This window comes from Uranotaenia lowii, chromosome 3 (assembly GCF_029784155.1).
Source record: "Uranotaenia lowii strain MFRU-FL chromosome 3, ASM2978415v1, whole genome shotgun sequence".
Taxonomy (NCBI): domain Eukaryota; kingdom Metazoa; phylum Arthropoda; class Insecta; order Diptera; family Culicidae; genus Uranotaenia; species Uranotaenia lowii.
This window is the reverse complement of record NC_073693.1, coordinates 322260917-322272746: the sequence shown is the minus strand read 5'-3', so window position 1 is coordinate 322272746 and position 11830 is coordinate 322260917. Positions and strand designations below refer to the sequence as shown.

The 11830-nt window shown below is 46.1% G+C and overlaps 1 protein-coding gene across 1 annotated transcript; it reads left to right on the top strand.

Annotated features, from left to right (window-relative positions):
- The first annotated feature begins 253 nt into the window (after positions 1 to 253).
- On the top strand, positions 254 to 3861 carry LOC129753796 (uncharacterized). Its single transcript, XM_055749645.1, has 4 exons — positions 254 to 2983; positions 3166 to 3266; positions 3532 to 3672; positions 3738 to 3861. The coding sequence occupies exons 1-4, from the start codon at positions 254 to 256 to the stop codon at positions 3859 to 3861; spliced, it is 3096 nt and encodes a 1031-aa protein (XP_055605620.1).
- Positions 3862 to 11830: the final 7969 nt, after the last annotated feature.

Here is an 11830-nt window from a genome sequence, read left to right as displayed (position 1 = left end):
AAAATATAGCGACACTGGTACATTTTTGGAAAATTTCAAATTCGCTTTATCTGTTAATTTTGAGGCGATCGTTGCATTGCTGGGTGGCGTTTATACAAGTTGCTGACTACAGTACCGTCCAAAAGGATAGCAACTCGAATAAAATAGAAATATTTTGGAGATTTTTATTTACAAATCGCATCCGAAAAGTCAATCTTTGGTGGCATTTACGGTCGTTTTGGTGTTTTAAGTGTGATTTGAGTGGTGTTGAGTGATGGCTAGCAAGGCGGAGAAAAAGTTAGCAGCGGACCTTCTGACGAGACGACGAGCATGTGCCGAACGAGATGTGGTGGAGAAGTTCGTAGCGGATTTCACCTATGAACGGGATTGTTGCCAGGTTGCGGTACGTTTGGAGGCGCTCAACAAGTGCAACGAACTCTTCTTGAACGTGCAAAACGACATCGAGATGGGTGACAGCGAAGAACGGTTCGAGACACATCTGGAGTTCCGGACGGATTTCGAGGATCGGTTTTGCAGAGCGAAAGGTTTTTTGTTGTCAAAGTTGGAAAGCAGGGAGCATCTTCTGAGTTCGACGATCATGCACGCATCGACTTCTCATAGCATGTCTTCCAGTTTCCATCATCGGCTGCCTAAAATCGATCTACCGAAGTTTAGCGGGGATGAATCGCGATGGATATCATTTCGCGACAACTTCATTTCGATGATCCACTGCAACGAGGACATACCGATCGTCAACAAGCTGCAGTACCTGTTGCAGTCGCTGGAAGGAGAGGCAAGAAAACCGTTCGAGTCTGTGGATATCCAAGCCGATAACTATGCGTCGACGTGGGACGCATTGAAAAAGCGCTACGACAACAAGCGATTCCTCAAGAAGGAGCTGTTTCGAGGCCTGTACAATCTTCCACCGATCGAGTATGAGTCAGCTCAAGACCTCAACACACTAGTGGATGATTTTCAGCGACACGTCAAGGCTTTGGGAAAGTTGGGCGAACCGATTGAGCATTGGGACACTCCGCTCATCTTCATCCTTTTAAACAAGTTGGATTCGGCGACGATTCGTGCATGGGAGCAAGATACTCGACAGAAGGACGAGGTGAAATACGAAGAGCTCATCGAGTTTCTCATCCACCAGGTCCGGATGTTGAAATCCGTGGACAGCGATCTCCAACATCGTTCCTCAGTGCCTACCGTTTCCAAGGTGGCCGGACAAATCCCGAAGAAACCAGTTCCCATCCGATCTGTCGTGAACACAGCTACTTCCGAAACTCAATCCAGCACTTCGCCATGCCACTGTTGCCTGAGACAACATCCATTGCACCAATGTCCAGCATTTCAGCACCTGTCAAGCTCCCAACGGCGAGAGCTTGTGACACAGCACAGCCTTTGCTGGAATTGCTTCCGCGTGAACCACCAGGCAAGATCCTGTAAATCAAAGTTCCTGTGTAGGATTTGCCAAGCGAAGCACCATACTATGTTGCACGACCAAGCAGCACCACCGAACGAGTCCTCATCCGAGAGATCACAAGCCACACAAGCGAATCCAGGCCCCGATAGATCGCTTAGCCCTCCAACAGTAAATCTATCCGTGCATTCAAATTCAACCGTTCTCTTGGAGACAGTCTCGCTGTTAGTAGTCGACCGATACGGCAGAAAGATCCAAGCACGAGCTCTACTTGATTCTGCAGCGATGTCAAATTTCATCACCAAGAAGCTGGCGAACGAACTCGCCACCCGCCAAAGCCCCGTGGACATCGCAGTTGCCGGAATTGGAGAGTCAGTCAAGCGTATCAAGCACAAGTTAGCTGCCAAGATCATATCCAGGAACAGCGACTTCTCCACCACACTCGATTTCCTCGTCATGAAGAAACCAACATCATATCTCCCCACATCCCCGATCGATTCAACTGCCTGGAGAATGCCGATGGTTCCATTGGCGGATCCTCAGTTCAACGTTCCAGCAACAATCGACATGATCATCGGTGGAGAATGTTACCATGAGTTTCACACAGGCGTACGCCACTCCCTTGGTAACGGTCTCCCGTTTTTTGTGGACACCCATTTTGGCTGGACAGTTTCTGGCAAAGTGGATTCCAGCTCCACCACCGCACCGCGAGCGTGCTTCCTCTCCACCGTTGATCAAACCCGAGAAACGATCCCTGGGGAGTTCCGGCCAATGGACACCACCGATGGGAGCCAAAGGATGGACGTTGAACCCTCCACCACTCAAATCCACGATCAAGGATACTTCACCCACCATTCCCGGTTCAAGGATCCACAAACCACCCTTGGAGATTACGAAACGAATGCCACACATCGAAACTCCACCAGAGATACACACCACAAGATTCCTGGAAGTAACGACCAATTCGGAATAGCGCACCAGAGCGATCCTGTTGAAGACTACAAACCACACTGCTATCTGCCAAATCACCCGGTGCTCAAGGAAGCCAGCAAAACCACCAACGAACGCGTGGTATTCAACGCATCCTGTGGGCCCAACTCAGGGTACGCGCTCAAAGATACGCTGCTCGTCGGTTCCGTCGTTCAACAAAATTCACTGTCCGCCACCTATCTAAGCGCCGCTAAGGTCAACGACGAAGGAGAAGACGCTGTCTGTGGATCCTGCTGCTACGTTGTCCCTTTCGCCACACAGCACTCTGTTACCGCTATGGAGTACTGTGCACCTGTTCTGCCAACAGAACCGTTCCGGATACCTCAATGGTCAAAGTCGCCACAGCATCGTTGGAGAACTGCCGCTGCTAAACGTACAACTGCTATCCAGATTGGTACAGACGGGCCCAGTTGGAGACGCATGCCGGGAGTGCAAAATGCAGTCAGCGAACTCTCCAGTAACCTACAGCCGTCCGACTTACCTGCATGGTGTTACGATCCGTCGCCGCTGAAATACCGGCCCTGTTTCGCCACCTTACGGTCACTAGATCGCCTTGCACAGCTTCATCCAGGTCGAGATGGAGTCGTTCCGGTTTTAGGACTAAAGACAGCCCAGCGAGATGGTTGTCACAACCACCGGCGACCAGAAAAGGCTACAAAGACCGGTAGAGCACGCCGAACGTGCTCAACGCGCTAATGGAGCGCTAACAGGTGATTAGCGTTCCTATCATTTCATCCATATCGTTCGATCTACCGGGTCTTTGTTGCTTCCAGATCCTTAGACGTCCTTCATTCCTCATCATCATCGAGATCCTTCTACAAAGACCGGCAGAGCACGCCGAATGTGACTCACTGCGCATGTCGAGCGCTAATAGGTGATTAGCGTTCCAAGTTGTCACATTTTCTTGTTCGATCTACCGGTTCTTTGTCGATTGCAGATCATATCCTACCTATCCTACACTATCACTACATCGTCACCACGTATTCATCGCCGTTCACCAAGCCACAACGCAGAATCTTCTAAGACCGGTAGAGCACGCCGAACGTTGCTCAACGCGCTAACGGAGCGCTAATAGGTGATTAGCGTTCCTATAATTTTTCTCCTATCGTTCCATCTACCGGGTCTTTTGTCGATTCCAGATCACCAACTATCGTACATCGTCGCAGCATCTCATGGGCCATCATCGAGAACGGCCAACAACATCGGTATCAACAGCAGAGTCTTCAAAGATCGGTAGAGCACGCCGAACGTTGCTCAACGCGCTTAAAGGGCGCTAACAGGTGATTAGCGTTCCTATAACCTTATCCTCCGTTGTTCGTTCTACCGGGTCTCTTGTCGTTCACAGATTCTGCACCAGTTCCGATGTTACGACGAAGTTCTTCGATGTGCGACGTGTCAACCGTATCTTCTGGTCCAACCGAATGAGTTCTCAGCCGAGTGATCACCCGGGTCCCACTATCGATCCCTAGTTCCGACGCTGAGTCGAAGCAGTTTACTCGATGAGCAACATACCAGCCGTGCCTTCGAATCCAGCCGAAGAAGCATGCAGCAATCCGTTGGGCATATGGGTTATTGAAACGATCGCCAGCAGTTTCAAGGTGGCCGGAATGATCGATACTGAACCGATCAGGAATTTAAATTGATTTCTGTTTGTAATGTGTCCTTTTTATGTTCACTTGACACTTTAATCAATTTGTTCGCAAACACCATTATCTGTGCAAGTACCTTAGGATAAGCATAACTCTCTCGCAACATTAATAGAGAGTCTGAAATAATAGTGTAGTAAGCCATTTTAGAATTAAGTAGAATAGAATATAACGTTGAATTAGAAGCACGGAATTTCACTTCGTTCCTAATAAATTAATAAGTTTAAGTCCAACTAAGCGACTTTCTCTAGTGAATCCGAAATCGGGCTGAAAGTAATTGTGGCATATAATCGATCATCGTACATACTGTGTGATGCTAACTCGTTAATTAACCCGAAACTGTGAAAACAAATTCTCTCCCCCGTGGGTGAATCAGCTGTGTGCTAAGTGGAAACGACTTACCTGGACATTCTTGCTGCTGGTAGATGCCGTCGACGAGAGACGGGAAGAAATACCCCGAAATCCGAACCCCCCCATCGGCCGTGTCCGAACAAAAGCAATATAAGTTCTTAGATATCATAAGCTAATCCGTCATACTTGGTAAAGTTTTTAAGGCATAAAAAAATGAAAAACTTGTTCATCTATTGCTCGATTTTTTAATTTTCTATGAGAATTAAAAACTTTAAAAAATCTCACGATGTAAGAATCTATGTCATCGTTATTTTGTTATCAATAGAAAATACCTTTTTTACATTATATCACGGAAAATAATAAAAAGGTAAAATTTACCGAGATAAAAAGGTGAATGCTTGTGAAATCCAAAAAGGTAACTTTTACCTCACCGAGGTGAAACTCACCTCGAAACGAGGTAAAGTTTACCTGAATCAAGCAGACAAAGAAGGTAGAATTCACCTAAAAAAAAAAGGTAAATGCAAAAAAGGTACTTTCTACCTCTTCGAGGTATAGCTTACCTCGTAGCGAGGTGAAGTTGACCTGGATTGCGCTGAACAAAACGGTACAATTCACCTCGAAAAAAAGGTAACTATTTATCGAATCCGTTTATTGAGGTTAAGTGGTTAGTTCATTCAGGAATAAGTGTTGTTTCGCCTACTGAGCTAGGAAATGTTTTCCTCTTTAATCCGGAACAGCGAATATTATCCTTCAGCTGGCCGGATTAGTCGGAGAAGAGGTGGAACAGTTTTTTTTTCATTTGGAAACATGTTTTGCATGATGCACAATAACAATCGGAACTCGAAACAAAATCAACAATCAACGGAACAGTAAGATCTTTCCTTTTTCATTTATTTATAGGTATTTAAATATATTCATAAATATTCCAGAGTGCCAAAATGATGCATAATAATATTCCATCGATATACTGCTCATCAAGAACGGATCCGCTGAAAACCGTTCCGAAACTGGGTTAAGCCAGCTGTGGACCATCGGGCGATTCCTGGATGCGGAACTCCGAACACGCACGGCATTTCATTATTCATCTCTCCCCGCGGCCACAACAAGTTAAGGTGCTCCTGCGTATTATTCTTCCAAGCTGAACTGTTGGAGTGTATTCGGCTTCAGAACCTTCAAATTTTTGTTTACCAATATCCGGAAAAGTATAAAGGGAAAAAACGGTGATTAAATGGCCGGATCGTCACGAAAAAGTTTTCGTTGTTTGGGAGGAGGAAGCTGTGTTGGTCTGGTAATCGCTCGAAGTACGGCGCAAGGTAAGCTATTCAATAATTATAAATTTCGTTTTAATATTTCTGTTTGGAATACTGAACCTAAACAAGGGTTTTGATCCGGCCGGTGAATGAAGATGCATTTTCTAGAAAAAAAAACTCAACATTTTTTTATTTTTAGGCCGACGTAGAAAAACCGAGTATGGAATACTATCCATGGCACCACCCCTGGTTCGAAAGTCGCAGCTGCAGCTGATGCACATTTTTTGGTTATTTCCAACAAAGCGGAAGCTAGTCGCCCATCGTGCCGTATGCAAGAGGCTGATAAAAATTTGCAATGCTGTTCATTAGGATCATAGTTCCTCTGTTATTCATCCTGTTGCTCTTCGAAACTGAATGACAACAAAACGGATTCAATCGGAAATCCAAACAATTGGGTTAGTTAATTTCTCTTATAAAAGGCTGGTCAAATTCATGTAATGTTGAATATTGCATTTCTGTTATCTATCATTCGTATAGGCACACAGGAACCCTGGCGATAGGGTGTCCGGTTGAAGCTACCCGGTTGGAGCAGAGATTCGTCTCCTGTAAATTACAAAGGTCACGATGGAACTAAATTGGTAGCCTTGCCCATTAAGTTGAGAGGATTTCTTGAAGGCTCCACCGAAAGCCGTTACCTTCACCCAAAATTTAAGTTTGATTGTGAGATTTGGTTTTTGTATATTGAAGGTTTTGAACGACTCGTTGCATTCAATGAACTAAATAACGGCTCACAAAAATATTCCAAATTTACCAATATTTTATAAGATGTAAGATAATGTTTATATAGAAGACATATATAACTGCTGAAACTCGAACGAAAATTAATAAAAATCAAGTTTTGAATGAATCTGGGCTTTTGTTATTGAATAGAATAGTATTCCAATGAAACAAACCAACTGAAACATAAAACATGTACCTTTTTACTAGGTGAATTGAAAAAAGGTAAAATTTACCTTTTTGCTAGCTGAATGGAAAAAGGTAAAATTTACCTTTTTGCTAGGTGAATGTTTGACGGTACTTAATTTATCGGCTTTATCGGTGAAAAGTTATGTCCTTTTTAGTCTCGGATTTTTGTTCAAAGTGTCATGTCAGTGCAGTATGCTCAGTGCAGTGGTGTCCGTTTAACCCGCTGTGCCATTAATTTTTTTTATAAACAGCAAGAAAAATTAGTGTAATTTTAGATCGAAAACGATGCACGAAAACGGAACATCGTTTTTGATCTAAAATTCTATTGAGGCGTGTAAATTTAGATAAAAAACAATGCACGAAAATGGATCAGCTTATTGTCGTGTAAAATTTTTGAAGGATGTTTTCAATTTTTGTTAAATTAAATTAAATTAAAAACAGTGATAAATTTTATGAACAATTTTTTTTAACTTAAAAGTATAAAAGAAAATTTAAAAAATTCACCCACAATCATTACCAAGAGCAGCGCCAGGCAGGTACTTTATTGGAATCGAAGATGACAATAATGAATCCTGATCATATTTTGACAGTCATCATCACCAGTATCAAATTTAATTCCGGAAAATCATGGTTCCGGATCCACGTCACTGCGAAGAAAAAAGAGAAACTCATTTTCAATATCTCCGGTTTATTGCTTGAAATTTCGCTTCATATATTTACCTAATCGGGATCCTGTGTGTTTTGCCTTCTTGAGCATCGATTTGCTCTGGCTTGCATTGATCCGTTAAACTTTTGCGAACTGCTTTTGGGGGTCCAAATTATCGGATATCGATTAACAATGCGTGTTCACTGTTTGACGTAAACTTTATTAATAATCGTTTTCTATGTACAACTATTGGCTATTTATACTGTGTGCTGTGTATGTGTGTGTGAGATATCGAATGTGTCGTGTATGCTATTGTACATGCAGGTGATTTTATGTTATTGCTATTGTTGTTCGCTATTGTCTGCTTTCGCTGTCGACTGTCGTCTGCTGTTGTTGTTGTTGGTAGCCGGCTATTGTCTGTCGCCGGTAATTGCTGCTACCTGCTATTGCGTGTCGCTGATTGGCTGACGCAATTGTCGTGTCGCTGATTGGCTGGCGCAGGCGTCGTGCGTTCTGGATGTCGAACGTTCTCGATAAGTGGAATGTTCTGGAAGGTTCGATGCGATGACGCAAGAAGGGATCGGCGGTAAAGTACGCCACAGTACTCCCCCCTTAATGGTTCCAGAATTTGGATGGTATTTTGACCTGGCGTCCTGAACGGGTTCGAACTGCAGGAGTGCTGTCATCGGTGACATCCAAAGGCTGGGTTGAGTTGGTTGAAGAAGTTGGCTCGTCGGGTACGATGAATGCGGCTTTCAGGCGATCAATTGAAATCGGAGAACGCTTGCCGTTGATGTCGATGATGAACACCTTTTTCTTCCGGCGAAGTACTCGGTATGGGCCATCAAAAGGTTGACTCAGTGGAGGCTTAATGGCACATACCTTGACGAAAACGTGGCTGCAGGTTTGCAGATCCTTTTGGATGAAGGTGGCATTCTTGGCGTGGTTGGTCGTAGGCGTTGGTTGCAGCTTATTCATGGCTTTTTTCAGGTCGGCCACGAATTCCGATGACGGTTGTTTCAGTTGATTTTCGACGAAGAAGTCACCTGGCAAACGCAATGAAGTGCCATAGGTGAGATCAGCGATCGTCGCTTGGAGGTCTTCCTTGAGGGCGGTTCTCATTCCGAGGAGCACGAGTGGTAGCGACTCTGTCCACCTAGCGTTTTGGTGACACATAATCGCTGCTTTTAGTTGGCGATGAGTCCTCTCGATTTGTCCATTTGCCTGGGGATGGTAAGGCGTTGTACGAAGATGCGTTATCCCAAGTAATGTGTTCAGCTCACGGAAGAGCTCCGACTCGAATTGACGACCAAGATCAGTCGTCACGTTGACTGGTACTCCGAACCTTGAGATCCAGCCGTTGACGAATGCTCGAGCGACGGTGATGGCAGTCATATTCGGGATTGGTATGACTTCTGGCCAACGGGTGAATTTGTCTATCATCGTGAGGCAATAGGCATTTCCTTCCGATGGAGGCAGAGGTCCGATGAGGTCCATATGAATGTGTGCAAAACGATCCGATGGGGTTTGAATTTGCACAACTGGCGTTTTGTTGTACCGGTGTACCTTAGATTTTTGGCAGGGCAGGCAATGTGTGACAAAAATTTTGCAATCTCGACGAATCGATGGCCAAACATATCGATCACTGACAAGTCGTGTCGTTGATCGTATGCCTGGATGCGAATTATTGTGAAGTTTCCTGATGATGGCTTGCCGAGATTCCTTCGGAACAAACGGTCTGATGGCTTCGGTGGAGATGTCACAGTAGATCGGTGTGGAGGATAAAGGTGACTTGAGTTTCTTCAGCAGTAAGCTAGTATTTGCTGGAGGGGATCGCAAATACTGCTGTAGCTCGGGATCGGATTCCTGCTGGGTGGCCATTTGCTCGAAGTCAATTGTTTCGCTAGTGGTCGAGATGGTTTCAATTCGGCTGAGCATATCGGCAACCTTGTTCGACTCACCGGGAACGTGTCGAATATCCGTTGTATACTCGCTGATGAAACCTAGATGACGAGTTTGGGTTGGCGTCGCTTTTTCGGGACGCTGCTGAAAGGCGTGAGTGAGTGGCTTGTGGTCGGTGTAGATGCAGAACTCACGTCCGATGAGGGTGTCCTTGAAGTACTTGACCGCTTCGTACATTGCGTAGAGCTCACGATCGTATGTACTTGCCTTTCGTTGGGCTTCTTTCAGTTTGCGGGAAAAGAATGCGAGGGGCTGGCATCCTTTTTCAGTGATTTGGTGCAGAACAGCGCCAATTGCTGTTCCTGAAGCATCGACGTCTAATGCCAATTTCGCTTGGGCCGATGGGTGAGCGAGTTGAGTAGCATTAGCTAGAGCTGTTTTGCACTGTTGGAAAGCAGCGAGGGTGATCTCGTTCCATTGCAGAGGTGTTTGGTCGTTTCGGATGTTACCGGTAATCATTTGCTGGAGCAACTGTTGCTGGGCGGCAGCGCCGGGAAGGAAACGACGATAGAAATTAATTGTTCCTAAAAATCGCTTCATCTGCCGGGCAGTCGTAGGTTGAGGAAAATTCAGCACAGCTTCGACCTTACTCGGGTTTGGTTTGATGCCCTCGGGAGTGATGAGATGACCCAGGAATTTCACCTCAGATTTACCGATTTGGCATTTGCTGGCGTTGATGGTCAGGTTGTTTTCCCTCAGGATCTGGAATACTTGACGCAGATGCCGTTTATGCTCTTCGATGCTGGCGGAGGCGATGCATAAGTCGTCGACGTACGGGAAAACATATTCCAGGTGGCCCAGAATCTGATGGAGGTGCCTCTGGAGAGTTTGACCGGCGTTACGCAATCCAAATGTCATGAATTTGAACTCGAAAAGGCCAAACGGGGTCGTAATTGCCGTCTTTGGTACATCTTCCGGTGCTACAGGAATTTGATGGTAGGCACGTTGCAGATCAATGCATGAGAAAATGCATTTCCCATAGAGGATGTTGGAAAAGTCCTGGATATGTGGCACTGGGTAACGATCGGGAACGGTGATGGCGTTGAGGTTCCGATAGTCACCACACGGTCTCCATTTGCCATTGGATTTGCGTACCATGTGAAGAGGACTGGCCCAGGAACTTTTCGATGGTTGGCATATTCCCTGCTCCATGAGGAAACGGAATTCCTCTTTGGCTTCCTTCAGCTTGTCTGGTGGCAACCGGCGGGGGCGACAGAAAACTGGTTGACCTGTCCTTATGATTTGGTGGACGGTGTTCGACTTGGTCGGATGATGGTTCATATTCAGGATGGTGATGTCTTGGAATTCCTTCAGAATGTCTGAGAAGGGCGAGTTCACATCGAATGTGGTTATCGTTGGCTCGGAGGCAGCGTTGATGTTGTTCACTTGCAGGTTGGTAAGGTTGTCAATCAGCTTGTTGCGTTTCAGATCCACTAGAAGATCAAAGTGCTTCAAAAAATCAGCTCCAATGATCGGGGATTTCACATCGGCGATAGTGAAAATCCACACAAATGGTCGGCGGAGTCCAAAGTCCAATTGCAACCGCTTGGTGCCATAAGTTTGTATGGGGCTGCCATTTGCTGCGTAGAGACGATGAGACGGTGAAGGATGAAGCTGTTCTCGTGGTGTCGGTGGTAGCACGGAAATATCAGCACCAGTGTCGATTAGAAACTGTTGTGCTGATTGCTGATCGTGCACGTGGATACGCAAGATGTCCTTGTTGAGTTCGATGCTGGATACATCGGCTTGTGCTGGTTCGAAGGAGGCTTCGGATGGTTGCGTGCAATCAGGTGATTGCACGGAAATTAATTTTTTGCAGGCCGGGTGTACACATTCAACTTGCCGTCGTAGAATATACACGGCACGTTGGCGTTGTCTCCTCTCTGCTTCTCGCACTTCTGAGCCTGGGCACCATATCGGTAGTGAAACCAACATATCCATCGGCGGGAGCTTGTTGACCGGGAGGGCGTTTGTGAGCGACGGTTTGAAGATCGGGTCTGATCTCGGTACGTCGGCCGCTCACGACTGCGAGATTTTCCACCAAGCACCTGATCGAGACGGCGAGAAAGTGCCTCGATGCGTTGTTCCAATGCGGACGGTTCGACGGAGTGAACGGTTGGCGGATCACTCCTCGGGACTTCCAAAATCTTGTCGGCCACTTTCGCTTGTTCGTCCAATGAGGCGGTTGGCATCGCTGCGATGATGGAACGCACTGTGACTGGCAGTGCACGGAGCCACAAGTTGGAAAGAACGTTGTCCGAACACCCGTCACCACCCAGGCGGCGCATTTCCGAAAGAAGAACGCTCGGCTTCTGGTCACCTAAAATCATTCCGGAAAGCAAACTCGTTAGTCGCTGGTTATCAGAAAGGCGGAAATGCGAAATCACGGCGGATTTCAGTGTTTCGTATTTGTCGTTATTCGTAGATTCGGTGCATTGTGCAATTGTGGTATGCACAAATTTACAGCGGGGCCCAAGAGCAACAATCACGGTGTGAAACTTGTTCCTGTCGCTCCTGACACAATTCACGCTAAATGCGGCTTCCAGACACAAGAACCAAGTTTCGATGTCGTCTGGATCGAATGCAGGATAGCTGACTTTAGAAATCAGCGCTAGTT

What these genes read in the sequence shown, in the direction of transcription:
- LOC129753796 (XM_055749645.1), top strand. Translation starts at nt 254, where the DNA reads ATGGCTAGCAAGGCGGAGAAAAAGTTAGCAGCGGACCTTCTGACGAGA. An exon ending in GTCGAGATGGAGTCGTTCCG is followed by an intron (nt 2,984 to 3,165) that starts GTTTTAGGACTA and finishes TGTTGCTTCCAG; the next exon opens with ATCCTTAGACGTCCTTCATT. An exon ending in CGCATGTCGAGCGCTAATAG is followed by an intron (nt 3,267 to 3,531) that starts GTGATTAGCGTT and finishes TGTCGATTCCAG; the next exon opens with ATCACCAACTATCGTACATC.